A 25,848-nucleotide genomic window follows, 5' to 3' on the forward strand; every position below is an offset into this window, starting at 1 on the left:
ATCAGGAGCCCCCAACTTCTGTCCAACCGTGGATGTGCTGTGTATGGGAGACTTGGCCCCTGAAGTTCTGGCCTGGGAGCCACGGCCTGGAGCTGAATGACCGACCCAGAAGCTGGCGGCGGCGGTGGTGACGGAGGTGCGGGCAGCGCCCAGCCCACATGCCCAGAGCACATTCCAGGGCCGGGCCGTCCCCTCGGGGACTGGCGCCACTGCCCTGATGGGGTCTCCCAGGGGCCCCCGCAGCCTCTCTTGGGCCTCCTCCTAGGGTGCTCGGGACATCTGGGCCCAGCTGTGCAGCAGGGCCGCAAGCACACGCCCCTCCACGCTGTTTCCACAGAGTCGGCCTGTTCCTGTTTATATGTGTGTGTGGGGGGGGTGGAAGGTCAGAGAGGGACACGGGAGGAGGACAGGGTCTGCGCGAGGAGACGGCCTGCCTGCCCAACTCAGGGACCCGGTCTCTGCGCTCCACCCGCCTCCCAGACAGAGCTTGGGCTTGCCCTGAGACCCTGGCCCCCTACTCCCTTTCCCCCCCACCCTGCTCCCCCTTCCCCTCCCAGGAGGCCACATCAGGGCCCCTGTGTCAGGGGCCAGTCAGTGCTGAGTCCTGCGGACCACGGGCCTCCCACTGCCCCCCCACACACACACTGTGACAAAAGGAAGTGATAAAGGCTGGCTGACGTCATGGAGGGAACCATTGGTCTCCTGCGGGAAGGGACGCGTGTCCATGTGGCTCATGTCACAGGACAGGAAAAGAGCTTGTCGTGAGTAGGAATATTCCCTTAACTCAGCTTTTGCCCCTTTGGCAAAAAATTAGTGTAGAAGAAAGCAGTGAAAAAGTGAGCCCCCCCGCCCTCATCTAGAGACTCACCGAGTGACGGTTTTCTGCGTCAGTCGAGACTCACGTTCTAGTCCTAGTCCTCACAACCAAAAGCAACAGACCTGCCTGTCAACAAATAGACTCCCCATTCATTGTGGCCCCTCCCTTCCATAGAAGGTTCCAGAGGATCGGTGGAGACTGTTTCTTTCCTGCTGGGGAAAGGAGTGAGGGTGGGCTGGGGTCCATAGTAGGGCTGGACCCCGTGCACACCTGCTGACACACAGTCTGGTAGAGAAATAAAGGTTGAGTCCCTGGGGCCATGGGGTGTCTCTCTTCCTGGCTTCCTGGATGGTGCCCCCAGCATCAGCGTGCCTGCGTGGGGTCCCCGCCCCACCCCAGGAAGCTGGGCAAAGCACGGGACTCACATCACCCACCAGCCACAGTTCCTCCGCCTGTGAGACAAGACTTGGAGAGGCCTGACTTCCGAGGCCGCTGCTGCTGACCTGGACAGTGCTGGGATCTATGCATGTGCCCACTCTCGCAGGCACGCTCCTGTCTGCAGGGCACCCGTGAGGAGATGGCCCCAGGCTGGGCCTGGTACATGACTCTCGGGCTGCAAACAGTTACATAGGGGCCCTGAGCCCAGGGACTCTTGAGGCTTCTGCCTCTCACCCAGAAATTTCTCACCGTGTCCCTCCCTTCCTCAGACCCTGGAGACCCCTTTCGTGCCCTTCTAAGTCCAGCTCAGATGTACCCCCAAGACCTCTCTGGAGAGGGCTCACTCTCCAGCAGCGTTTGTGTTTTCCTCTGGGAGCTGGGGGCTGGAGCTATAGTACAGGGGTAGGATGTTTGCCTTGCACACAGTGGACCCGGGTTCCATCCCCGGTGTCCCATGTGATCCCCTGAGTACCACCAGGAGTAATTCCTGAGTGCAGAGCCAAGAGTAGCCCCTGAGTATCACCACGGGTGACCCAAAAGAAAAAAAAAACCAGAGATGGAATCCAGGGCCTCATGCAGAGCGAGCACCAAGGGTGAGCCATGCCCTGGCTCCCAGAGGCTGAGACTCACTCCCGACTGCCCTGAGGCTGGGGCTCTGGGCAGGGGAATGGCCTCGTCCATTCTGCAGCTCCTTGTCCTTCTCTGGAGAAAAGCCCCACTTCTACATCTCCGCTGCCACCCAGTAGTTGTGGGAAGAAGGCGTAGGCCAAAAGATATAACTACTATATAATTGGTGGGCCCGGTGCAAAATATACATGTGGAGATCCTCATTCAAAAAGAGCAGGATTTGGGGCTGGAGCAACAGCACAGCGGGGAGGGCATTTGCCTTGCACGCGGCCAACCTGGGTTCGATTCCCAGCACCCCATATGGTCCCCTGAGCACCACCAGGAGTGATTCCTGAGTGCAGAACCAGGAGTAACCCCTGAGCATCACCAGTGTGACCCAAAAAAGCAAAAAAAGGAAAAAAACAGGATCTGGGGCCAGGGAGATAGATCCCAGGCTGGAGCACATATTTGCACACAGGAAGCCGAAGTTGAATCCCTGATGCGACACAGTCCCTGTGCACCACCAGGAGCGACCCTGACACCAAGGTAGAAGTTGGCACTGGGCACATGAAAGCAAACAAAGCATTTCGTAATGGTTAAAAAACACATGATGGGGTAAGGCTCCTGCCTCGGGGGCTGGAGCGATGGTACAGCAGGTAGGGCATTTACCGTGTATACGGCTGACCTGGGTTCGATTCCCGGCATCCCATATGGTCTCCGCAGCACTTCCAGGAGTGATTCCTGATTGCAGAGCCAGGAGTAACCCCTGAGCATCGCCAGGTGTGACCCCCCCCCCCAAGAAAGATAAGACGCCTGCCTTGCTCGTGGCTGGCCCAGGTTCCATCCTGGCACCACATATGGCTCCCCAAGCATCACTAGGACTGATTCCTGGGCACAGTCAGGAACCCTGAGCACCCTGCGGTGTGACCCCAAACAAATTTCCCAACAGTGACACCAAATGCAGGGCCTGTGAGCACAGGTGTGAGGTGTGGAGGTGGCACATTGACAGCTCTTGGGGACAGGACTCGCCTCCTGCTCACCATGGGGACCTGGAGATTCTCCCGCCTACAAGGCCCACGTGGAGGAACCGTCAACTAGGAAACTTCCTGTTGGGGCTGGTCCCCAAGGGGCCTCTACCAGCTGCCCAGAGGACATGAGGGCTGTTTCAGACACGAAGAGCCCACGACCCGCTGGAAGGCTGACCATGTAGCTGGTCTGGTCCTGGTGGACAGGCAGGGCACCGAGCTAAGACAGGGGATGCCTCAGCTCTGGCGGTCCCAGCGCTGGGTCGGGTGTTTGCCTCCACCCCAGCCAGGCCTGCCGAAGTCCAGCCTTGTCCAGCGCACAGCATGGAGCCCCACAGGCCAAGACGGGGCGGCCAAGGTAAACAGAGGCTTCCTACCTCACAGCCGCTCGCCCAGGAGGGAATTCCGGGGCAAGCCTCAGCACACTTCTTGCTGGCTGCGTGATAGCCGCTGCCAAGATGCCCACGGCTTCCCCAGCCCCTCCGGAGGCCAAAACTGCTCACACGACCGCCCGGCCAGGATCAGAGGGACCGTGGGGAGCAACACTGGGACAGATGGAGGAGCAAACCCAGAAAATGAGACGGGAACATGTCCACTCACAGACCCAAAGCCCAGGGGCCCCGTGGGGAAAGGAGAAGTCTGGCCACACGTCCGTGCAATGGGACACCCCTCTGATGACGGAAATGCGCTTCCTGGGGCCAGGGAGAAGATGACAGCCCAGTCACTGTGGGTCCACCTCCATGAAACGAGGGAAGGCAAAGCTGTCGGCAAAGCCCTGGGCACGGGGCAGGCGCAGGGGAAGATTTGCTGCAACAGAAGGGGAGATGGCAGGAGGGGGGACGCACTGATCAGGCTCAGCAAACCACCGAATATGGTGCATTTCATAGTTCATACATGACACCTCGGTAGAGTTTGACGGAAGGAAAGAAGGGCAGGAGGCGGGAGGCCTGCAAGTCCTGCTCACCCCCGCTTCAGCCTTAGCCACAAGCAGGAAGGGTCAGTGTTTGAGGGGTGGGGCCCAGACCTAGGCGTCCACACACTCCAGAGCAGGAAGTGGTCAGGGACCAAGGGGAAGTGATGCAAAAAAAATGGAGAAGCTGCGTGGCACATGGCGTGCACCATACGTGCCCACAGACTTTCAGCAGGAAAGACTCATTGGGTGGTCTGGGCAATGCCGGAAGCCAGTTCCTTCCCAGGGACCCCTGCTGACCTCCTCGGTGATCTCCACACCCTTGTTAGGCTGGCGCAGGGTGCTGTTGTGGTGGGGTCTTCAGGGCTATGCTGTTGGTGTCTCCCTGGGAACCCGGGCAGGCTCAGAGCATGTGGAGTGGGTGGGAATCAGAATTGTGGCTCTTGTGGCCTTGTGACCTAGGTGGCCAAGGAAACCTAAGGGCCTGTGAGGACCCCCTTGAGGGACTGGGCAGGCCTCCAGGACAGGCAAGGCCCCCTCCAAGCTCCCAGAGATGCTAAATTTAGCCCGGCAGGGAGGTTGGCCTGGGGCTGGGCTCTTGGCAGCACTGTGTGTCTCCCTACAAGGTCTGGCCCAGCACCCGAGCCGGCCACCCGGCCTTTGGGCTTATAAGGCAGGTCTGGCAGCTTTGAGAGCTGCAGTCCTGGGGTGGCATTGGGCCAAAATCTCAAACTTTGGGGAGCCGGCAGGGGAGCTACTTACAGTGTGACCTTGGTCCCCTTCCAAAGTCTCAGTTTCCTTTTCTGTACAATGGGGATGCTGGCACGTACCGCACACACGGCTAGTGTGGATTCCAGGTGTGAAGGCCTTGTGTCCTCAACCTACCCACATGGTCCAGAGCAAAGCCAGGTAGGTGTCTGTCCCTAGGGGTGCTGGAGTGGGTGTCCCGAGGAAAAGCATGGAGTCCAGTCCAGAGAGACGCTTTTCATTTATTTGCTTGTTTGGTTGGTTGGTTGGTGACGCTCAGGGGTTACTCCTGGCTGTGCACTCAGGAATTACTCCTGGTGGTACTCAGGGGACCATGTGGGATGCTGGGAGTTAAACCTGGTACAAGTCACGCATGCAAGGCAAGAGCTCAACCCTTGTCCCAGGACCTCTACTATCTCTCCAGCTCTCAGAGAGGCATCCTGGCACCAGCAAGGCATCCACCCCACAGCTGGCCGCCCTCCTCTTGCAGATACTCACAAAGAACAAAATTGGAGGGGGGAGAGAGGGTGTCGATGGTGGCTTTTGTTTCTCTTGGGGGGCGTGGGGGGAGGCTTGGCAGTTAAACACAGCCCTGGATGAGGTGTTCCTCCACGCCCAGCTCCCTAGCCAGCACAGGAGTCCCAGGCAAGACTGTTCGTCCCCGGCACCCTCAGCCCATCATCAAGTCTGGCTCCTCAGAGCGGGCAGCAGAGGAAATACCAGGCAGGGAGACAGACTTAGCCACGGGAGCTGTCCCCGACCCCTGCCCAGGATGTCCATCTAGGAGGGCTCTGCCGGCACAGGCCGCACACCCCCTCGCGTGTCCGGGGGCTGCTATTCCAGCAGTCCTGGAGTCAGCTGGGACGAGGACAGGCCCTTTGTCTCGGGCCCTGTTCGCGCAGGGGTGCAGCAGCCGTCGCTCTGGTTTCCAGCAGCCCTGCGGCCCACGGCTCTCCCCAGGCTGCTGTCAAAGAGATGCAGATGCTGTGATTGGCCGCACCCTTGCCCGGCCAGGCAGCTGTTTGATGGCGATTGTCTGTTGGGCCCAGGGGTTGTGGGGGCTGTCTGGGGGTGGGGGTGGAGGGGAGCCTTGCTCCACTCAGACAGGAAGTGGGGTTCCTAACGCTCCTCTGGCTGCCTGCCCAGAGCAGCTTCCTGGCCACAGGCCTGTCAGGAAGGAGACTCAGAGCAGCTTCTTCTGGGCAGTTTGCACAGGGGGCCATGGGGAGTCTGAATGGCCACCCCCCACCTGTCCCCCCTCAGACACAGCCGCCCGAGGGACAGCTGAGGGTGCCTTCACCTCCAGTGCGCGGGGGAGCGTGGCAACTCTCCCACCCCCACCCCCACCCCAGCTCTGAGCTCTGGTTCCTCCTCTGTGACAGGGGTGTAGTGGGGAGGATGATGGACAGGCTCTGGGGCTGGGGGCAGTGTGCCGAGAGCCCCAGACTCAACAGTGGCCTCCGGTCCTTGTCCCGGGACCTCTGCCCCCACTGTCCAGTGGAAAGGGTGTCCCAGCTAGGTCCTGACAAGTGACAGATATGGCCCTGGTGTGTTGAGTCACCGCCGCCCTCTTTGCTCAGGAGAAGGGCAGGGGGCTGGGTGGGGACAGATGTGTGGAGGGTGGGGACCGTCCCTGGTTCCTGCACTGAGGTTCACTGACACAAGCAGGCTGGGGAATGGGTGTACAAGGATGGGGTGGGGGTCTTTGAGGAGTTCAGGAAGTTCCGTGCCAGCGCCCTCCGGGCCTCCCGGCTGCCCAGCCAGGATCCCTCCTGGACATCCTGGACAGGGGCTGGGTGGGCAGTGTTGGAAGAAGGGGCTGGGTCCTGAGGTGGGAGCTTGGTGCTGAGCGAGGTCCCCACCCATGCCCGGGCCTGTGCGTGCCCCTAGCTCGGCCATGCAGGTCTGGGGATGCCGATGGCTTTATCTCTGCTCTGTGAGGAGTGGTCAGTGGTTTCCTGCCAACAGCTCCTGTTTCCGGAGGCCCAGCAGGGCCCAGGCGGAGCCAGGAGAGGCAGTGGGTCGGGCCTGGGTGGCCCCCCCAGCCCCGCCCCCAGCTATCTTTGGGAATTTATTTGTTCACAGGCGGGGCTGCCTGCAGTCCACTGCCTGCCAGGGGCCTTGAGCGGCTCTGACCACCCAAAGGTTCTCCTGACTGGCCAGGCACTTGCAGCTGACCTCTGGCCTGGCCGCCCCCTCTTTGCTGATCAAGGGCAGTGGCACCTCGGGGGGGGGGGGCTCCCTGGAGAAGGGTGCACACCCTACACCTCCCGGGTCCTGAGGCAGAGCGGCCAGCATGGCGCGGCGACTGCAGGAGGAGCTGGCCGCCTTCTTCTTCGAGTATGACACGCCGCGGATGGTGCTGGTGCGCAACAAGAAGGTGGGCGTCATCTTCCGCCTCATCCAGCTCGTGGTGCTGGTCTACGTGGTGGGGTGAGTCTGCGCCAGCCCTGGCCCCACCTGCGCCCACGCTCCGGCCACCCCCAGGGTGCCCCTTCCCTCCACGGGGGCCTTCTTCAGACAGACCACTTACTGCCCAGAAGGAAGGATGGGACGGGCACGATGTGGACATGGAGGCTGAGTGGGAAGAGCAGAGACACAGCCCCTGGGCTCCACGGGACATTCTCCCTGTAACTGTGTCCTCAGAGGGTGGCCTTGGAGAATAGGGGTTCCCCGAGCCATAACCAGAGTCCTTCCACCTTGGACCTCAGGCCAGACCAGGCCGCTTCTGGGATGAAGTTTGCGCCCTCGGTAAGACACAGAGAGTGCTGCCCACCCAGGGTGCTGAGACCCCCCACTCCACAGAGACCCTCAAATCCCAAATTCGTGTCCTGGTTCATAGATGCCCCCTCTGGATAGTCCCTCAATGCGGGTGAGGCAGCCCCAGGAGTCCAGGTAGGACTGGAGGGGACATCCCACACTCTGGCCTTGGCACTGTCTGGACCATGGGTGCCAGCATGTTGGTGGGTGGAGGGTCGTGCCCGGTGAGGGTCATGCCTGTAGTCCCCCTGATGGTCTCTGGGGTGAGATACAAGGTGGGAGGCCTCGTGTCCACTTCCCAGGACTCTCATAGGGCTCCTCCGGGCCACTGAAGCTCAGCCCTGCTGGGCTCTGCCTGACTCTCCACCCTGCCTGCCTGCCTGTGTGACTGTCAGGGTTTTGCCCCTCTGGTTTCCGTGTCCCCATTTTTGTTGTGGGTCCAGAGCAAGAGAGCTTCCCAGCCCAGGCGGAGTCCCCAGGATGCCAAATAGGGACCATGTGGTACTTCTCCCCAACCCCACCCCACACACACACAGACTCCTAGCAGCCTCCCTGACTCCCACCAGGTCCCAGAGTTGATCAGGAGGGACCCAGCCCCCTGACGACACTTTCAGCTCCTGTCTTCTCCTGTGCGCTCTCTCTCTCTCTCTCCTCTCTCTCTCTCTCTCTCTCTCACACACACACACACACACACACACACACACACATCTAACATGTGCACAGCCCAGGCACGGTGAAGAGGGTGCTTATCAGGGAAGCAAACCCCAGTTCCAGGCTCTGCCTTCTCCTCCCCGTCACACAGACTCTGAAACCCTTTCTGAAGGGGGCACGAGTCGAACCTCCAAACCATTTGTCTCACTCCTCACCCTCCAGGGAAGAGAGTGGCTGCTTTCCCGAGGCAGCTGGGAGAGTGGGGGGCCTCACTGTGGCCCCTTTGGCTCCCCACTTGCGTTGGCCCACACTGGGAGCAATGCCTGGACCCTCCTGTGTGTGGGGGGGGGGTGTCACAGAAAGATCAGAGGGAAAGGGATAGTATTGTTCAACAAACCTGAACAATACTCAAGTTTGTGCCCCGGGCCGCCATCCTGTCCTGTACACATCCTTCGGGGTGGCTCCCCACGCCTTCCCTCTCCGTGCCCGCCAAGGACAGCATCCACTCACTGCATCAGTGAGGCTGAGAGACGCCCTATGGTTTTGGCTGAACCTAAGAGGCAGCACCAGGACTTGAATCCAGCTGCGCGACTCCAGAGTCAGCCTTGACATCCAGGAAAGGAAACAGCGTCAGAGGTGGGCAGTGACCTGTCTGGATCCCGTAGCAGGGGAAGGCAGTGTCCCCGCAGCACTCCTAGCCCCATGCCTGCCTCCAGCGCAGACAGCGCGAGCGTAGATCGGCAGCACCTGCTGTCTCTGGCGCCCTCCTGTGGCCACTTCTTAGAGTTGCACGGACCTTGTCGCGAAGAGCCCTTAGAAGCGGGTGAAAGCCATAACTTGCCAGCACCTCCCATGGTCTCCCATCGGTTCCACAGGCTAAACACACTGGCCCTCTAAAGACACTGAGTGCGGGCCAGAGCGACAGTACAGTGGGTAGGGCATTTGTCTTGCATACAGCTGACCCGGCTCGACCCTCAGTACCCCATAGGGTCCTTTGAACCCACTAGGAGTGATTCCTGAGTACAGAGCCAGGAGTAAGCCCTGAGCACTTCTGGTTGTAGCCCCCCAAAACAAACACACAAAAAGACATTGCGTGCAGGTGCGATATTTCCCCTGAGGAAGGCAGCCTTTACTCAAGTGCCCAGCCCCAAGATCCCCTGTCTGAATGTTCTGTCCTGCGGCTGCTGCCAGAGTGACCATCAGAGTCCTGGAGCCCTAAGCAGACACAGCACAGGTGGGAGATGGACAGACACACAGAATTAGACAGAGGGACAGACCTGGTTGCTCAACCCCTGGGATGAAAAGAAGCCAGTCCCGAGACAGCACAGTCAGCAGCTCGCTTCAGACATGGGCTGGGGTCAGCGGAGGTGGCAGGCAGATGCTGAAAGCCTGCGCAGGGAAACTGAGGCTGTGCCTCTAGTGGTCACCTTCTGGGAAAATGGAGTGGGGGGAGAGGGGAAAGCAGGACTGAGGCCCTGGTGGACGCCCGCTCCTTAGCACTTGAAGTCAGATGGTTAATTTGCAGTTGGAACCATCCCCTGGGAAATGATGACCTTTTCCTGCTGGGGATTCGTGGGAGCTGGGCCGTCATCCTGGACTAGCAGGCCCATACAAGGAGTGTGCGGGGACATGTCCCTGACTATGGCGTTCAGGTCGGGGAGGAGAAAGGTGATGTGACTCCAGCAATAGGCAGGGCCCAAGAAGACTTGTGAACACTGCTTGGGGACGGGAGCCCAGGCAGTCTTCCTGGAATAAGTGAGCAAAGACCTCAGAGGCTGTGGACTAGGTAGGCCTGCACTTGCCTTTCTCCCAGGCCTCCCTGGACCCCATTCTCGTCTGCAGGCACCCCCGCACGCCCTTACAGGATCTCGAAATCAGATAGCCCTGAGATCTCTAAATAAACCCAATCAGGGATAAGGATCGACACAAATTATCCTGGGAATGTTTCTGTAGCATCATGTGTGTACCTGGTGCATGTCAGGCTCCTTGGGACAGAATAGGGCACGAGGGCCAGGAGCAGCTGAGGGGGAGGGAGGAGCTGGGTCTGAAGCAGCTGACACCTTTGCTTCCTATGACAGCTGTCCTCTCAAAAGGGAGGTGGGGCTGTTGGCTGCTTTATGGAACTAAAATCCCAATGTGGGTATCAGACCTGGCTGGACTTTCCATGATGAGGGCACAGGAAGAGCCAGCCCTGTGGGGAGATGACAAGCTCAGGTTGGTCCCCTGGGCGTTCCCCGGGCTGGTTGGGTTGTGGTTGCACATCCTCTCTGGAGGCCTCATTCCTGAGCAGGTCTTGGCGGACAGTTTCCAGCCGTCGTTTCACCAGCTCCAGCATTTCTGGCCCATGAGTGTCTCTTCTTGAAGAGTTTCAGCTGAAATCCCAGGTCTGGCTTGTGTCTTTACAGGGATCCCAGCAGTGCTCGGCCCGCTGGCATGGGCCTGCAGGTTGCAGCTTGGGTTAGCAAAACTCAGGACACCAGGGCTACAGCTGGTCAGTAGACGAGATGAGTTAGTGGGATCAAACTCAGAAACTCAGGGTTTAGTGTATCATAGGCCTGTGCTCTGCCACTGGCGCTGTCTCCCTGCCCACATCCATCTCTTATATGCTGGGATTAGGTCATGTGCCCACCTCAGAACCAATCGTCGTGGCCAAGGAAATGAGATGCTCTGATGGACAGAGCCAGCTGTGCGCTCACCCTGGCACTGGCTTTCCTGATGAAGGTGGTGTAATCAAAGGTCCTGGGGCAGGACAGGAGCAGTGGAAGGACCCTAGGGTTAGGCTTCAAGGTTGTGGGGAAGCATGGAAGGATCCAGGGGAGACTTGGGGGTGGGGGTGGGCTGGGCCCCTGGCTCCGGTCTCAGACACCCATCTGAGCAACCTGGACTCTCTCTGTGGCCAGGGCTGAGTGCTGGACGGGTGTCTGGCAGGAGTAAACAGGAGTGGGCTGGGAGCCGCAGCGCTGGGGTGTGAAGGCAGAGGCAGGACAGCTGTGGAAGGGCAGCAGTGACAAGGCAGGATTCTGAGCCAGACAGAAGCATTGAGCAGAGAGAGAGATGCCTCTGCCCGGCACTTAGCACCTGGGATGCCAGGCCCACTGGCTGCAGGCATCTGCGTAAAGCAGGGGAGAACTTCCATTTCTCAAGAGTGCTGGGACACGGAGCTTCGGGTAAAAGGAATACCTCAGACAGAGGTCTAGGTCTCCTTCCAAAACCAAACACAACCAGAAATGTGAATCTTGACCCAACTTTGCCTTTCTAAGGACACACTGACAAACTTCTGAGCCCATCACTCTGGACTCAGATGCCCCAGGGAGATCTGCCCTGTGGCACATGCCCGTGTGACCCCTGCTAACACTCTGTGTCTCTGCGCCCACCCCCTCTCCCCCGGACTCTGTCAGAGGCACTGAGGCTTCCTGGATCCTTGCCATCTCTGTCTCCCCACAGCAAATGCCTCTGAGCACTCAGGTGGAAGCCAAGAGGCAGAAGGACAGAAGGACCCAAAGACAGTCCGCCAGTGGGCATGAGGGCATGAAGGTGCCTGAGGCCAGAAGAGCGGGCTTCCACGAAGAGGAGGGCACACAGGGGCAGGTTCTGAGGAGACTTGAGGCCTATAGGTTGTCAGGTTGAATTTTTGCTCTGAGAGCTAATTCATGTCCCTATTAGAATATACAATCCAGGGACTGGAGCAGTAGCACAGTGGGTAGGGCGTTTGCCTTGCACACGGCCGACCCGGGTTTGATTCCCATCCTATATGGTCCCCTGAGCACCGCCAGGAGTAACTCCTGAGTGCAGAGCCAGAAGTAACCCCTGTGCATCTCCAGGTGTGACCAAAAAAAGCAAAAATAAATAAATAATAAAGTTTGGAATAAACAATCCAGGAGCCAGAGAGATAGTTCAACGGGGAAACGGTTTGCCTTGCATGCAGCTGACCCAGGCTCAATCCCTGGTATTCCGTATGGTCCCATGAGCCCAACCAGGAGTGACCCCTGAGCACAGAGCCAGGAGGAAGTCCTGAGCACCACCAGTGTGGCCCAACAACAAAACAAAGAGAAGTGGAGACCGTGAAGCTGGGAGGTTTGTTTATCATGTGTGTGCCGTGACCCAGGCACTGCATGAACTTCCTGAGAGCACTCTTGAGAGAGTTCTCAAGAGAACAGCGCCAGCAGTCACCTCCACTCTCCCGGGGGGCCGTTGGTGGCACTGGGAACGGGGGCACCTGGAGATAGGCAGGCTGTGCTGAGAACAGAATGGAAGGAATGGACAGGAGAATTGCTGGGGTCCTAGGCATCCAGGCCCTGCCGGAAGTGACCACAGGTCAGTGTGAGCATTGGGAGGGCCAGGCCTGGCCCCAGGGCTAAAGTCAAACCAGACTGGATGTCCCCCAAGAGCCCAGGGCTGACAGCCACCAACGTTCCTGCTGCTCCGGGTCCTGCTGACACCCACACTTCAGACTGCTCAGTTCAAGACTGGCTCGGGTTCAGGACAGCCCACCAAGCCGCCCCTTCCCTACCCCCCGACCCCCGCTTTCCACAGAGGAGCCTGCCTGAGACAAAGCGCAGCAGAGCCTGTGACCTTCCTGCACTCAACTCGGGGGCAGGATCTGTGACCCCTGCAGCCTGAGCCACAGGCCTTCCTGGGGGTGCTGAGATGGGCAGGACCCCACTCTCCTGCCAGGGCTGGAAGTGGGCAAGAGCAGCCGGCAGCTGGTCTGGCTCTGGTGGCGGGGAGGGAGGCTCTAGGAGGAGGAGCACTTGGGTCTGTTCCTTCCCTGGGCTGAGTGCCTAAGGCTGCTGTCCCCACAGCCAACTCTGGGCACAGAGAGAGGCTGCGCACACGGCTTGTGCAGGTGGGCCAAGGGAGATGGGCAGAAGACACATGCACCTGGGCACCCACTCATGGACGCTGCGAGACCACACGAGGGCTGGAGCAACACTGCAGCAGGAAGAGCATTTGCTTTGCAAGTGACTGACCTGGGTCCAGTCCCCAGCACCCTAGAATGTTCCCAGAGCCTGCCAGGAGTGGTCTCTGAGCACAGAGCCATGAGTCAGCCCTGAGCACTGCCAGGTGTGGCCCCCAAACAAAACAAAAAAACCCACACTCACACACACACACACACTCACATATATACTCACACATACTTATACACACATAAACTCACATATACACACAAACATACAACACAAATATACATACTGCCCACTTTCATAATACATACCCACATGCACATACACACATGTGTGCACATGCACTCACACACTACACACACACATGCACATACTGCACACATAACGCACACATACATATACACTCACACATACACACATACACATATACCTCATAGATACACAAACACTCACTGTTATTCCAAGTCTCTATGAAGGGGACCATGCCCTAGGGAGAAGGATTTTTCAGGCCTCTCAGTCATAATCAACGGGACACAAAACCCAGCCCAGCCTAAATGGAGTCAGTGCGTTCACTCGTGTACCTGAACTGTCCAGAAGTGGGTTTCCTGTGCTTCGGGTCTGGCTGGGTCTGGGTGCTTAGACAGCACAGTCACTCTCGCCCCGGCCCTTACCTGCTGCTATTCTCCTCTGCTTTCTCTGTGGGTCAGCCATGTAACTGAGCAGTTTCCATCTTGCAGTCAGCTTAATAAGCCACCCATGGAAAAGGTGTCTCTTCGGGTATTCTTGAGAAGAACCCTGGCAGTCTTGATGCTGACAATCCCTGGCAGTGCCTACTGACACTCCTTGCTGTTGCTAGGTGATGGTGTACTGATGGGCCCGCCTCAAGCATGTGCGCATCCCGGGGCTCAGAGAGGAAAGCAGAGACCCCCAGAATACGGTGGCGCGCGATGCCTGGAGAGGAAGGCCAGGCCCCCCAGATAGCAGCGAGGCTCCAGTCTGAACTTTTGCATCAGAATTTCCACTGGCGCCTGCAACTGTGTCCTTCAGAAGGTCCCTTCGTTCCCACTAGACCCTCTTCCCCAGATCCCAGTTCAGCTGAGAGGGTGATAACTCGTGCCCACAGAGCCCTGCATCCACCCAGTCCCCGTGGCAAGTGCCTTCCCATGCCCACACCCACCTGGCATGTTGGCTGTCTGTTCCTGCTTCACAGAGGAGGAAACGGAGCCTGGGGCATGGCTTGACAGACCCTGAATCAGCCTGCCAGCAGTGTGCCAGAGCTGAGATCCAGACTGGCAGGCAGGGAGGCCTGGCTCTGCCCACCTGGGGAGGAAGAGAAGGAGCAGGAGGAGGGAGGGGGGTCCCAAAGGCCTGTTCTCCTGCAAGGCCAGCTCTGGAAGAGCGGCTCATTGAGTGCCCTCTTGGGAATCCAAGTGGGACCAGGCCAGCAGTGGGCACTCTGGGCAGGTCGGACACACCCTTGGGGAAGGGATGGGATGGAGAGCCTGCAAGTGCCTTGGGGTGCTGGTGTCACACACACCTCCCTGAGCGCCCCCTCTGCCCCTGCCAACCCCTCCACCCCGCCCTGCAGGTGGGTGTTCGTGTTCGAGAAGGGCTACCAGACCTCCAGCAGCCTCATCAGCAGCGTGTCAGTGAAGCTCAAGGGTCTGGCTGTCACACAGCTCCCAGGCCTGGGCCCCCAGGTGTGGGACGTGGCCGACTACGTCTTCCCAGCTCAGGTGAGCTGACTCAGGGGATGCCTTCGGTCCCCGGGGCCTGACCCAGAGCCTGTGGGGCTCCGTGCCACCTCCCAGTGGCGTCCGGCCAGGTCCAGGCCCTCTGGGGCAGCATATCACTCCACTCGGGCATCCTGGGCATCCTGGGTTGTGTGTGTGGCGGGGGATCTCTTGCTGGGGCGATGCTTGGATTCTCAGGGCTGTTTCCCAGCTCAGCTCCCCACCCTACCCCCCTGCCTGCGCCTGGTCTGCCTTGCAGGGGGACAGCTCCTTTGTGGTCATGACCAATTTCATCGCCACCCCCCAGCAGGTTCAAGGCTACTGTGGAGAGGTGAGGACTACTGCCCGGACCCCTCCTTGAACCCACAGGGCAGGGAGGGGGACGGGGGGACCATGGGACAGGAGGATCCCAGGGGCCTTGGAGGTGGCTCAAGGTGACTTCTGCAGGGTTATCAGGAGCACTTCAGACACTTGCCCCGAGGCACAGTCTGCCGTGGGCAGTGCAGAGCCTGGTGGGGTGCTGATCCCTGTCCCCGGGCCCTGCCAGCTGATCCTGGCCATGGGACAGCTGGGCATGGCCCCTGGAGCCCTGGGAGGGATCTGGGGCAAAGAGCCCGTGAACAAGGGCTACCCCAGGGCTCTTCTCAGGAAGCAGCTCTCCCTTCCCCCAGAATCCAGAAGGGGGCACGTGCACGGACGACAGCAACTGCACCCCAGGGAAGGCGGAGAGGAAGGCCCAAGGTGAGGCGGGCCCCTCCGCTCCCCATTTTCCTGCTCCCCCTGCCAGCTGCCCCTTGCTGTCCCCATGGTTTGGGGCTGCCTGTTTCTCTTAGGTTCCCATCACTGGAGGGCTCTGGGAGTGGGGTCTGGAGGTGTCCCTCGCACCTGCTGGTCTGACAACAGGGGCTCCCTCTCACCCAGGCATCCGCACAGGCAAGTGTGTGTCCTTCAATGACACGGTGCAGACATGTGAGATCTTCGGCTGGTGCCCTGTGGAGGTGGACGATAATGTCCCCCGGTAAGGCCTGTCCTTTGGGGGAGTACGAACCCCGGGCCAAGGGGCACTCATGCTCCCAGCCAGCCCTTCACTTGCCAAGATTCCCCCAAACTTGGGGGGCAAGCACAAGGCTCTATGTCAGGACACGCCTGCCCGCACCCTCGTTCCCCGCCCCACACGCTGCCTCGACTGGGTGGGCACTGCAGAGACCGTCTGTGAGTGTGTGCCATGTCCCCCAGCCCTGCCCTCCTGCGCGAGGCCGAGAACTTCACTCTCTTCATCAAGAACAGCATCAGTTTTCCCCGCTTCAAAGTCAACAGGTGCAGGGGGCGGGGGGGACTCCTCCTGGCTGCCCCACATCCCCCTGGTGGCCTCCCTGACTCGCGCCCAAGCACCCAGGGCAGGAGCCGCTGGTGGTGTTGGGGGGACTATGGGAGGGGAGCCTGGGGACACGGGCTCTGCGGGGGGGGGGACCCGGCCTCAGCGTCCTCTGGCCCCACAGGCGCAACCTGGTGGAGGAAGTGGACGCCCGCTACATGAAGACTTGTCTCTACCACAAGGTCCTGCACCCGCTCTGCCCCGTCTTCAAACTCGGCTACGTGGTCCAGGAATCAGGCCAGAATTTCAGCACCCTGGCAGAAAAGGTGAGACGTGAGGACGGTGGTGGTGGGGTGGGGTGGGGGGAGGGGAGTTGGCGGGAGGCCCCTGGAGCTCTATCTGCCTCTCAGAGTCACCTCTGGGCCTCTCTCCTCACCTGGGGTGGGGGCCCGTGAGGTCTGACCAAGGAACTCACTCGCCCGGCCCTGGCTCTGGCACCGAGTAGGTATACAGAAAGAACGGATGTGGGCAGACACTATTGTCAGGTATCTTCTGGGATCTCAGTGGTTGATTGGTTTGATTGTTTACTATCAGAGAAAGGCAGCTTGGACCCTATTGCTCCTCAGCCAGCCCAGGGCTCTAGGGCATTCCCGAGGTTGAGATTTCACAGTTCTGAGAGAAGAGATGCTTTATATTCCCAAGCAGTGCTCTGGGAATCCGGGGATACACCTGACGATTCTCAGCCAATCTAGGAATGCGCCTGACAATTCTCAGCCAACCAAGCCAGTGGTCCAATGTGAAGGCCCACTGATGCAGAGCGCTAGGGCGCTATGGTGCTGGGGACCACCCAGTTCCCCCCAGTGGGGATTGGGGGCCTCAGGGGGCCATGCAATGCCAGAGATCAAACCAGGGTCAGTGCATGCAAGGTATGTATTACAACCCCGGTGCTCACTCCCTGGACCTGAGAAGGGGCACATTTTCTTTGAGGTATGACACACTCGGTGGTGCTCAGAGACTATTGCCAGGTTTGCTCAAGGGTTGATCCTGAGGTCATTTGGAAGAATATGTGGTGTCCAAGATGGGACCAGGGGCAACTGCGTGCCAAGCAATCACCTAACCACCTACCCTATCTCTGCAGCGACTTCCGACTCTGCCCTAAGGAGTAGTGTGTCCCCAGATATGCCTCTTGCCTTTGCTGTGCCCAAGTTTCTGCCCCGCGTTGTGGCGGACACCCTGGCGGAGCGGGTGTGTGTAGGTGTGGGACCTTCTGCAGGGGCCAGTTCAGGGATGGGAATCGACCCTTTCTGGAGCTGTCATATAAACAACACATTTATACCACGTTTGTCCAGAACAGGGGCAGCAGCTTATCCTGTGTAAGGTCAGAATGCAGGCTCTACTCTGTCCCAGCTCCTCAATCACTTGTCAGAGGCCCAAAGTGACTCCCACCTCAGTGCCTCCACATACTGACCAAGAAGCAGAACGTCTTTTGGGGACGTGTAGGCCACCCCTGCTTTGCTCAGGCCTTACTCCTGGCTCTGTGCTCAGGGATCACTCCATGTCCTGGGGGCAAATCCAGATGGCCGCATGTGAGCCAAGCGCCATACCCACTGTTCTATCTCTCAGTCCCAGGAGGCAAGATCTTAAAACTCTCCCCTTCCTAAAACTCTCCCTGCCACATCCACGATGGAGCTTCACCCCTTCCCAGCTAGCTGTCCCCATCTTTGCCCAGAGACTATGGCTGGTTTGGGCTTTCTCTCCCCAGCTTTGTCTTCACAGACTAACTCGGCCAACAGGTGCTGTTCCCCATGCTGGTAGCAGTACAGGAACTCGGAGGCAGGGGTGCAGGGCCAAGAGCCTGGACTCTGGGCAGGCTCAGGTTTGGAGGAGGAGATGAGATGGACTCATCAGGGGCCACACATAAGACCGATGTTTGAAAGTAACAAATGTGGGGCTGGAGCAATAGCACAGCAGGTAGGGCGTTTGCCTTGCACGCGGCCGACCCGGGTTTGATTCCCAGCATCCCATATGGTCCCCCAAGCACCGCCAGGCGTAATTCCTGAGTGCAGAGCCAGGAGTAACCCCTGAGCATCGCCAGGTGTGACTGAAAAAGAAAGTAACAAATGTTCCACAGGACAAGATACAGGGAGGGGGATCAGGGCAACTTTTTAGCTTGGTGCAGGGGTAGGGGGTGGGCAGACTCCAAGGGGATGAGTCAAAGATGAGGTCCAGCTTCATGGAGACACCATGGTGCTGGGTGTGCAAAAGCCCTGGGGATGGGGGAGACCTGGGTATTTGCTAAAAATGGTCAGAACCCTGTGTAGGGGGCAGGGGCAGGGTCAGCAGCCTGGCAGCTGCTTTCCGGGGTCACTTCTCAAGCAAACATGTCCAGCTTTGGGGTGGGAGTTTCTGGGGTCTCACAGGCCCATGTCTCCTACAGGGTGGGGTGGTGGGCATCACCATCGACTGGAACTGTGACCTGGACTGGCACGTGCGACACTGCAAACCCATCTACGAGTTCCACGGGCTGCACGAGGGCAAAAGCCTGTCTCAGGGCTTCAACTTCAGGTGCCTGAAGCCCCCATGCACCCCTGTACATCACCATCCACGGGGGCTCACGGGCTTTTCACCTCCCAGAGTGGGCGCAGGGGCCTGAGTCCCCTGCCCCCGCTCCCAGTGCCCGCACCCAGAGGACCCCCTCACCACGCCTGGGCTGCACAAGGGGCTGGCAGCAGAGTGAGGGTGAAGGCCAGCCTTCCAGGAAGGGGGACCGAGATCCTACCTGGGGCCCTCCCCTCAGATCACGGGGTGCCTGAAACCCTACCAGGTCCTGTCTCCATGGCACCCTGAGTTCTGTCGCTCTCTCTTGTCACCTCGCCCCTTTCCTAAGGTTTGCCAGGCACTATGTGGAGAACAAGACCAACCACCGGCACCTCTTCAAGGTGTTTGGGATCCGCTTCGACATCCTGGTGGATGGCAAGGTGGGTATTCAGAGCGAGGGGCCATGGGGCACACAGCCTCGATCCTGTGGGTGCTCTGCTGGATGGGGCGTGACAGAGGCAGGAAGCTGGGGGCTCCCTCAGGAGCGCTGAGCATTCCGCCTTCCACCACCTCTCCCACTCATTCCCACTCCCTCCCAATCTCTCCCCCTCTCTCCCATTCTCTCCCTCTCTCTTTCACTCTGTCCCCCTCTCTCCCCCTCTCTCACACTTCTCCCACTCTCTTCCACACTCTCCCACTCCCTCCCACTCTCCCCCACTCTCCCACTCGCTCCCACTCTCTCCCTCTCTCCCAATCTCTCCCACACTTCTCCAAATTTCTCCCACACTCTCCCACTCTCTTCCTGTCCAGGGAGCCAGAGTCCAAGGCCACAGTTGGTCCCCAGGGAGCATGGAGCATGGGCAGTGAGCAGGGGGCGGCTAAGGGGACGCGGGGGGAGGGGTGTGTGGTGGGGGACGTGCCCTTGCTCCAGGCCTCACTCCAGGCCTTTCTGACCAGGTCCCCTCTGACCATGAACCCTTCTCTCCCTTGGGCCCTGCCACCAGGCTGGCAAGTTTGACATCATCCCCACCATGACCACCATTGGCTCTGGGATTGGCATCTTTGGGGTGGTAAGTGCTGGGGTCAGGGGATCGTTGTTGGGGTCTGTCCCACCTCTTCCATATCTAAATAGTAGCAGAGCAGCAGCCTCTACCCCTGAACATGACTGCATTTGGTCACATGCCTGGGCCCCTTGACCCTAGACCCAGAGTTGGGCTGCAGGAAGAGAGGCCCAGGATGGAGGCCTGACAGAGATGGGAGCGGGTGATTTCAGTCCACTGATGAGCCAGGGGCTCATCCCCATCCCAGGACCAAGATTGGACAGGGCAGAATTCAGCTAGGCCCCCACAGTGAGTTTGGACTGAAGTGTGATGGAGAGGGTTCTGGGTGGCCCCCAGATCTCCATGCTTGATCCCGGCCTCTCCACCTCCATGCTCCATCCTGGGCTCCCTGCCTCCTTACTGATCCCCAGCCTCCCTGCCTCCATGCCCACTCCTGGCCTCCCTTCCTCCATGCCTGCTCCAGGCCTCCCTCCCTCCATGCCCACTCCCAGTCTCCCTGCCGCCATGCCTGCTCCTGGCCTCCCTCCCTCCATTCCTGCTCCCAGCTTCCCTGCCTCCATGCCAGCTCCCAACCTCCACCTCCATGCCCATTCCTGGCCTTCCTACCTCCATGCCTGCTTCCAGTCTCTCTGCCTCCATGTCCAATCCTAGCCTCTGTGCCTGCTCCTGACCTCCCTGTCTCCATGCCCAATCCCGGTCTCCTTGCCTCTTTGCCCAATCCTGGCCTCCTTGCCTGTTCCTGACCTCCCTGCCTCGATGCTCAATCCTGGCCTCCCTCACTCCATGCCTGATCCTGGCATCCCTGCCTCTATGCCTGCTCTCGGCCTTCCTGCCTCCATGCCTAGCCTGGCCTCTCTGCCTGATTCCTGGCCTCCTTGCCTCTAGGCCACCGTTCTCTGTGACCTGCTGCTGCTCCACATCCTGCCCAAGAGGGATTACTATAAGCAGAAGAAGTTCAAGTATGCAGAGGACATGGGACCTGAGGCGGTAAGGCAACATCCTGACTCAGCTGTATGTCGGAGGACTAGCTGCTCCACTGGGGCTGACTTCTGTCCCCCCAATGCCTCCTCAGGGTGAACGTGATCCTGGGGCCACCAGCTCCACCCTTGGCCTGCAGGAGAACATGAAGACATCCTGACCCTGAGCCCCTATCTCCTGACTGCACAGCCAGAGGCTTCCGGTGAGGGCCTGCTGGGTACACAGCCAGGGCTCAGCCGAGCACACACCACAAGGCAGCAGCGCAGAGTGGACACTGGCCACTCTGGGCACCGTTCTGGGCTCTGGCTCCATCTGCATCCTGCCAGGAGGCCTCACCCCAGATTCAGCCTCTCCTGTCTGGGTGGGGCCCCTTCACACTCTGGGACCTGCGTCTCGTGCTTCTCTCGGGCCCCTTTCCCAGCCCGCTGTCTTCACACCTGGCTTCTCCAATGTGGCAGCCACTAACCAGGGATGGGGAATTCAATGCCTATCAGTTGGGACTCCTTACAATTAAAAACGTGTTCCTCACACTAGCCACATTACAGTTGCTGAGTGGAGGCGAGAGGCTAGAGGACAACATGGAATGTATTCATCATCACAGAAGCCTCTGGTGGACTGCTTGGCTCAATCGCTGTTTCTTACCGGTTTGGTCTCCCTGAGGAGCTGGTCCACTGAGCAGGCCCCTGCAAGGCCTTCCTAACAGACTCGCCTGGGAAGACCGTGTGATCTGCGTGGCTCACAGACCCCTCCTGCCACTTGAAGGACCCCAGTTTAAGAACTGCTCCTGATGACCCGGCTCAGCCAGGGCCTGTGTCCCTCGGCAGGTGCAGGCGCTGAGCAGGTGTGTGCTGCGCTCCCAGCCACGGCGCCACACACTCACGGCATGCAGACTCCCTCCCCTCTACACTGTGTGTTTGAACAGCTTGGACCCTGCAAACACAACCATCTGAACACACCTACACCCGCCGGCACAGACACATGGTCCATGTCACATGGCCTTCTTGGGAAATGCTGCTCCCCCAGGAGGGTCAGTCCAGGATAGCCCCTCCTAGCTAGGACTCCTTCCTTGGCTGCCTCCGGTCAGAGGGGGAGCCTCAGTGAACTCTGGGGCTTCATTCCTCTGATCGGCTCAGCTCCCAAGGTCTGCCGGGCTCTCCTGAATCCAAGACATGGCAACAGCTTGAGGTGAGCACAATAAAGGGATGAGGACAAGCCTCTGCCTCCTGCTGTTCTTCCCCACCCCTCTCTGGAACTCAGGGTCCTCGCTGCGAGTGTGGGCCAGTGCCCAGCCAGGCCTGAGGTCTTCCTGGTATGTCAGTCGGTTGTGGTGAGCTGATTCGTGCCCAAGACCCAGGTCCTTCATGTGCCTCTGCCCTGGCCCAGCCCGCAGCCCTGGGATTCCCTGCTATACTGCACTTACCCTTCCCAGGCTTGTGGGGTCCTGGCGCTGGAACAGGCAGACACCCTCAGGAGTGGCTCCACAAAAAACAGAGGTGAGGAAGTGGCTGGCTATGCCAGGTGGGGGCAGAGCTGAGGGACTCAGAATATTGAAACCAGGGAGTGTGGTAGATTTTCCAGTGGGCTGTGGGCCTACGTCCAGTCAGGGGCTCTGGGCCTCTGCAGACCCCATATCCACACTCTCTGTGGAAACCTGCTGGGAACTCCCTCTACCTGATAAGGTACTCAGTAGTCACCTGTGGCCCCTGAGTGCTTCAAATAGGAATGCTGTTGGTTTTCTTTTTCCCCATTTCAGTCACCTCTAATTAATTTAAGACACACACATGGCCAGTGACTACCACATTGGACTGGCCCCTCCCTTCGTTGCAGGCTCTTGGCCTTCTGCCCTCGTCCCCAGCCAAGAACCATCTTTCAGACTTCATAAGACAGGAACTCCTTCTTCTTCCCTCTCTCCCTTCTCCAGATCTGCCTGCCTCTGCACCTCCTGCACCAGCAGGAAAGGATTCTTCCTTGTAGCTAGCCCTTCCACCCAGAACAGGAGGCTCCGTGCAGAGGCTGCCTCCCCTCTTTGGCTCCTCCTGTCTGACCTCTGCCTGCCTTCATTGTCACCATTCCAGAAAGACCAGTCTATTCTTCCCTCTGAGTCCCACCCTCTGTAAGTGGCCTTCTGCCCCCACCCCCATTCTGGATGTCCTTGCCAAGTTACTAGCAGCGTCATGGTTGCCAAATCCCAGCAGCCTCTGCAGCCCGTATCCCACTCAACCTGTCACTTTCTGTTGATCGAGGCTTCCTTGTTGTAAGATTTTTCTCCCAGCAGCTCTGAGCACTCATCCTCTCCTGATTTTCCAGCCCACCCGGTTGGTGTGGGAAAGACAGGCTTCAATGGCTGCAGAGCCACAGGTCACTGTGTGTCCTTGAGCAAGTTGTTTAACTCTCCAGGCTTCCTCTGTGATCAGGGATAATAATATTCTCTACCAAGATTGGTGGGAGATAAGATATGAAAAGTGCCTAGCACAGAACCAGGCACACTGTAGTCTTTTGTTTCTCCATCTGTCCTTCCTTTCAGTGGGACAGTCAGCCCACTGTCCCCAGACCTCTGTTCTTGATACAGATTGTTTGTTTGTTTGTTTTGCTTTTTGGGTCACACCTGGCGATGCACAGGGGTTACTCCTGGTTCATGCACTCAGAAATTACTCCTGGTCGTGCTCAGGGGACCATATGGGATGCTGGGAATCGAACCCGGGTTGGGCCGCATGCAAGGCAAACACCCTACCCGCTGTGCTATCACTCCAGCCCCTTAATACAGGTTGTTGGCTGGGAATGTAGCAGTTTAGATTGAGAATGCCCTTGCCCACCTCTTGCAGTTGATCCGGTCATGTGATTAGGTTTTCAACTAACGAGCAAGATGTAAAAGTGTCATTTGATGTCACGTGACACCTGGAACTTGAAAAGAGAGCCTGGTTGTTTAATTCTTTTGCCCTCTTCTTTGTCTTTGAATCCATCCTATTGCCTGGAATGCTGACCTGAGTTCGATTCCTCAGCCCCTCTCAGAGAGCCCAGCAAGCTACCGAGAGTATCTCGCTCCCACGGCAAAGCCTGGCAAGCTACCCGTGATGTATTCAATATGCCAAACACAGTAACAACAAGTCTCACAATGAAGAGGTTACTGGACCCGCTCGAGCAAATCAATGAACAACGGGAGTGCAGTTCAGTGCAGCACATATGAGATGAGTGGTGCTCTGGCCACTATCCTGAACCATGAGGACACAGTTGCGGTGGCAGTAACTAGAAGGGCTAGGCTGAGGGACCTTGGAGGAGCAGAGTTGATAGTGCCTGGCACATTCTTCCCCAAGGGTCTGGAGTGGGGTTTATGCTATCTGCATCAAAACTGCCCCTACTGCTTCAGAGATCTTCCCCTTGAAGAAAATTTCTATCCTCAGCTCCTACTTTATGTTTTCTTTCCAAGTTATCTCACCCATTCTCATGACTCTGCTTATAAATATGAACCTTTCCTGACAACTTCCAAAACTGATTAGTTCATCCTTCTTCCCCCAACTCCAGCCCCACTACGCAACCTCCTAGCTGCCACATCTAATTAACTTTTGTTTGTTTTTCTTTTTTATTTTTTTTTGGGGGGGGGAAGGTGTGCCATGGTTGTGTTCGGTGCTTACTCCTGGCTCTGTGCCCAAGGGATCACTCTTAATGGATTTGAGGAATCATAGAGATTGCTGGGGATTGAACCCAAGTTGACTTCGTGCAAAGCAAGTGCTCTACCTGTTGTACTATGGCTCTGGCCCCCATAATTAGCTTTATTTGGTGAAAAAAAATCCTTGGGTACCTTCCCAATGTGTCAGGCTGTGTGCTGGACTGGTCAGGTCCTCAAGTTCTGGGTCCGGAGGGAAAAAAAGCAGGAAAACAGAGGTGAAGTGAGATAGTACAGTGGGGAGGGCAGTTGCGTTGCACACAGCCAATTTGGTTTCAATCCCCAGCATCTAATGTGGTCCCTGAGCACTGAAAGGAGTGAGTGATTCCTGAGTGCAGAGCCAGGAATAAGTCCTGAGAAACACCTGGTGTGGCCCAAAAACAAAATAACAGCAACAACAAAAACCCCGAGGAAGTCCCTAGGTCGGGGCCATTTAACCTATGTGGGACAGTGAGGAGGTCCTGGTAGCAGAAGGAGTTGAATAGAACCCTCAGCGAAGTTTGACAAGCCAGTGGTTAGGACTGAGGTCATGGAGGATTTGATGGGGTCTAGTCTCAGCTTGAGACGGGGATCATTGCAAAGAGGGAACTCATTAGCTGGCCTTTGGCTTCTGTAAGCTGGAGAAGGCTGGGAGGGGTACGGCTGCATGAAGCTGGGAGCCACTAAGGCAGCTAGGCAGCGATCCAGATACAAGATAGTGGTAGCCTGATAAGCGGGGTGAGAATCTGAGGTTGAGGGAAGTGGGTGGGTGCCAAGGATAGTTAGAGTCAACATGGGCTCTGGGAATGTAGCTCAGCAGTAGAGCACTTGCATGTGTGAGGCCCTGGGTTCAGTCTCCAGCAAGGGGGCGGGGGCGGGGGGTGAATCAGCATGGTCAGGGTTTCGTGCTGGATTGATTGCGGCGGGAAAGGAGCAGGCTCCGGGAATTACTGGATTTCTGGCTCCAGATCAAGACAGCACACAGGGGCCGGGGTTGCGGGGGATGACGTAGATCTGTCTTGAGCAAACGGAAGGGTGTGAGGTGCCAGGGGTTTCACAAGTGGACAACTTAGCACAGGTCAACCAAGAATTGTGGAACATCTCAGGAGATAGCCAGGGGACAAAATACCCTGGAAGGGTCACTACGAAGGTCAGGAAGTTCATGCTCATGCTGCAACTTGTCCATCCCATCGAGTGCTCACAAAGCCCTTCCCCAAACATGACCCTGACAAAGGCACCCGAGCTCCAGCCTAAACCACTTCCCTTCTCCCCGGCCCCTGGCCGGCAGAAGGCTAAACTCCCGGAGCACGACTGCCATTCAAGCCTTTTCTCCCAGGACCTAGGACGCATCCCTGGCCGCCTGTCCCTCCCCCGGCGCGCACCGCGACACATCCCCGGAGGCAAGGGACCGCTCTTTCCTCCGGCAGGTTGGAGCAAGAGGAAAGGAGACAAAGCGTTCCGGGGACGGAAGCACCCATGCCCTTTACGACCAAGGCAGCCGGACCGCGGCCTGGCGAGGTTCCTGGGGACCCCGCGGAGCCCCTTCCCGGCGCCGGGGGCGTGACGAGGCTCGGCCCAGACGCTGCGGGAAGGGCCCCCTCGGAGCCGCCGCCCGCCCCGGCCCCGCCCCTCCAGGAGCGGAGCGAGAATCTCCGGTTCTGATTGGGCGGTGCCGGGGGGAGCCGCACACTCTGACCAATGAGCGCGCGCCGGGCGCGGCGGCGG

General features: G+C 58.5%; 1 protein-coding gene across 2 annotated transcripts; it reads left to right on the forward strand.

Annotated features, from left to right (window-relative positions):
- The first annotated feature begins 6,839 nt into the window (after window positions 1-6,839).
- P2RX1 (purinergic receptor P2X 1) lies at window positions 6,840-21,514 on the forward strand. Of its 2 annotated transcripts, XM_056127837.1 has the most exons (13): window positions 6,840-6,976; window positions 14,447-14,594; window positions 14,851-14,922; window positions 15,263-15,332; window positions 15,513-15,609; window positions 15,828-15,908; window positions 16,091-16,232; window positions 18,344-18,471; window positions 18,794-18,884; window positions 19,449-19,514; window positions 20,391-20,492; window positions 20,578-20,685; window positions 21,029-21,514. In XM_056127837.1, the coding sequence occupies exons 1-12, from the start codon at window positions 6,840-6,842 to the stop codon at window positions 20,641-20,643; spliced, it is 1,200 nt and encodes a 399-aa protein (XP_055983812.1). In that variant the 3' UTR covers window positions 20,644-20,685; window positions 21,029-21,514. The 2 variants fall into 2 exon arrangements, with proteins under 2 accessions (XP_055983812.1, XP_055983811.1); XM_056127836.1 differs by lacking the exon at window positions 21,029-21,514 and having other exon boundaries at window positions 20,578-20,734.
- The last annotated feature ends 4,334 nt before the right edge of the window (window positions 21,515-25,848 follow it).

Source organism: Sorex fumeus, unplaced genomic scaffold, assembly GCF_029834395.1.
Source record: "Sorex fumeus unplaced genomic scaffold, SorFum_2.1 ptg000063l, whole genome shotgun sequence".
In the NCBI taxonomy this organism is placed as follows: Eukaryota; Metazoa; Chordata; class Mammalia; order Eulipotyphla; family Soricidae; genus Sorex; species Sorex fumeus.

Bases quoted from the DNA above. Each gene is read 5' to 3' on its own strand.
- P2RX1 (XM_056127837.1), top strand. From the start codon at position 6,840: ATGGCGCGGCGACTGCAGGAGGAGCTGGCCGCCTTCTTCTTCGAGTAT. The intron at 15,610-15,827 runs GTAAGGCCTGTC...CATGTCCCCCAG, and splicing joins GTGGACGATAATGTCCCCCG to CCCTGCCCTCCTGCGCGAGG. The intron at 18,472-18,793 runs GTGCCTGAAGCC...CCCTTTCCTAAG, and splicing joins TCTCAGGGCTTCAACTTCAG to GTTTGCCAGGCACTATGTGG.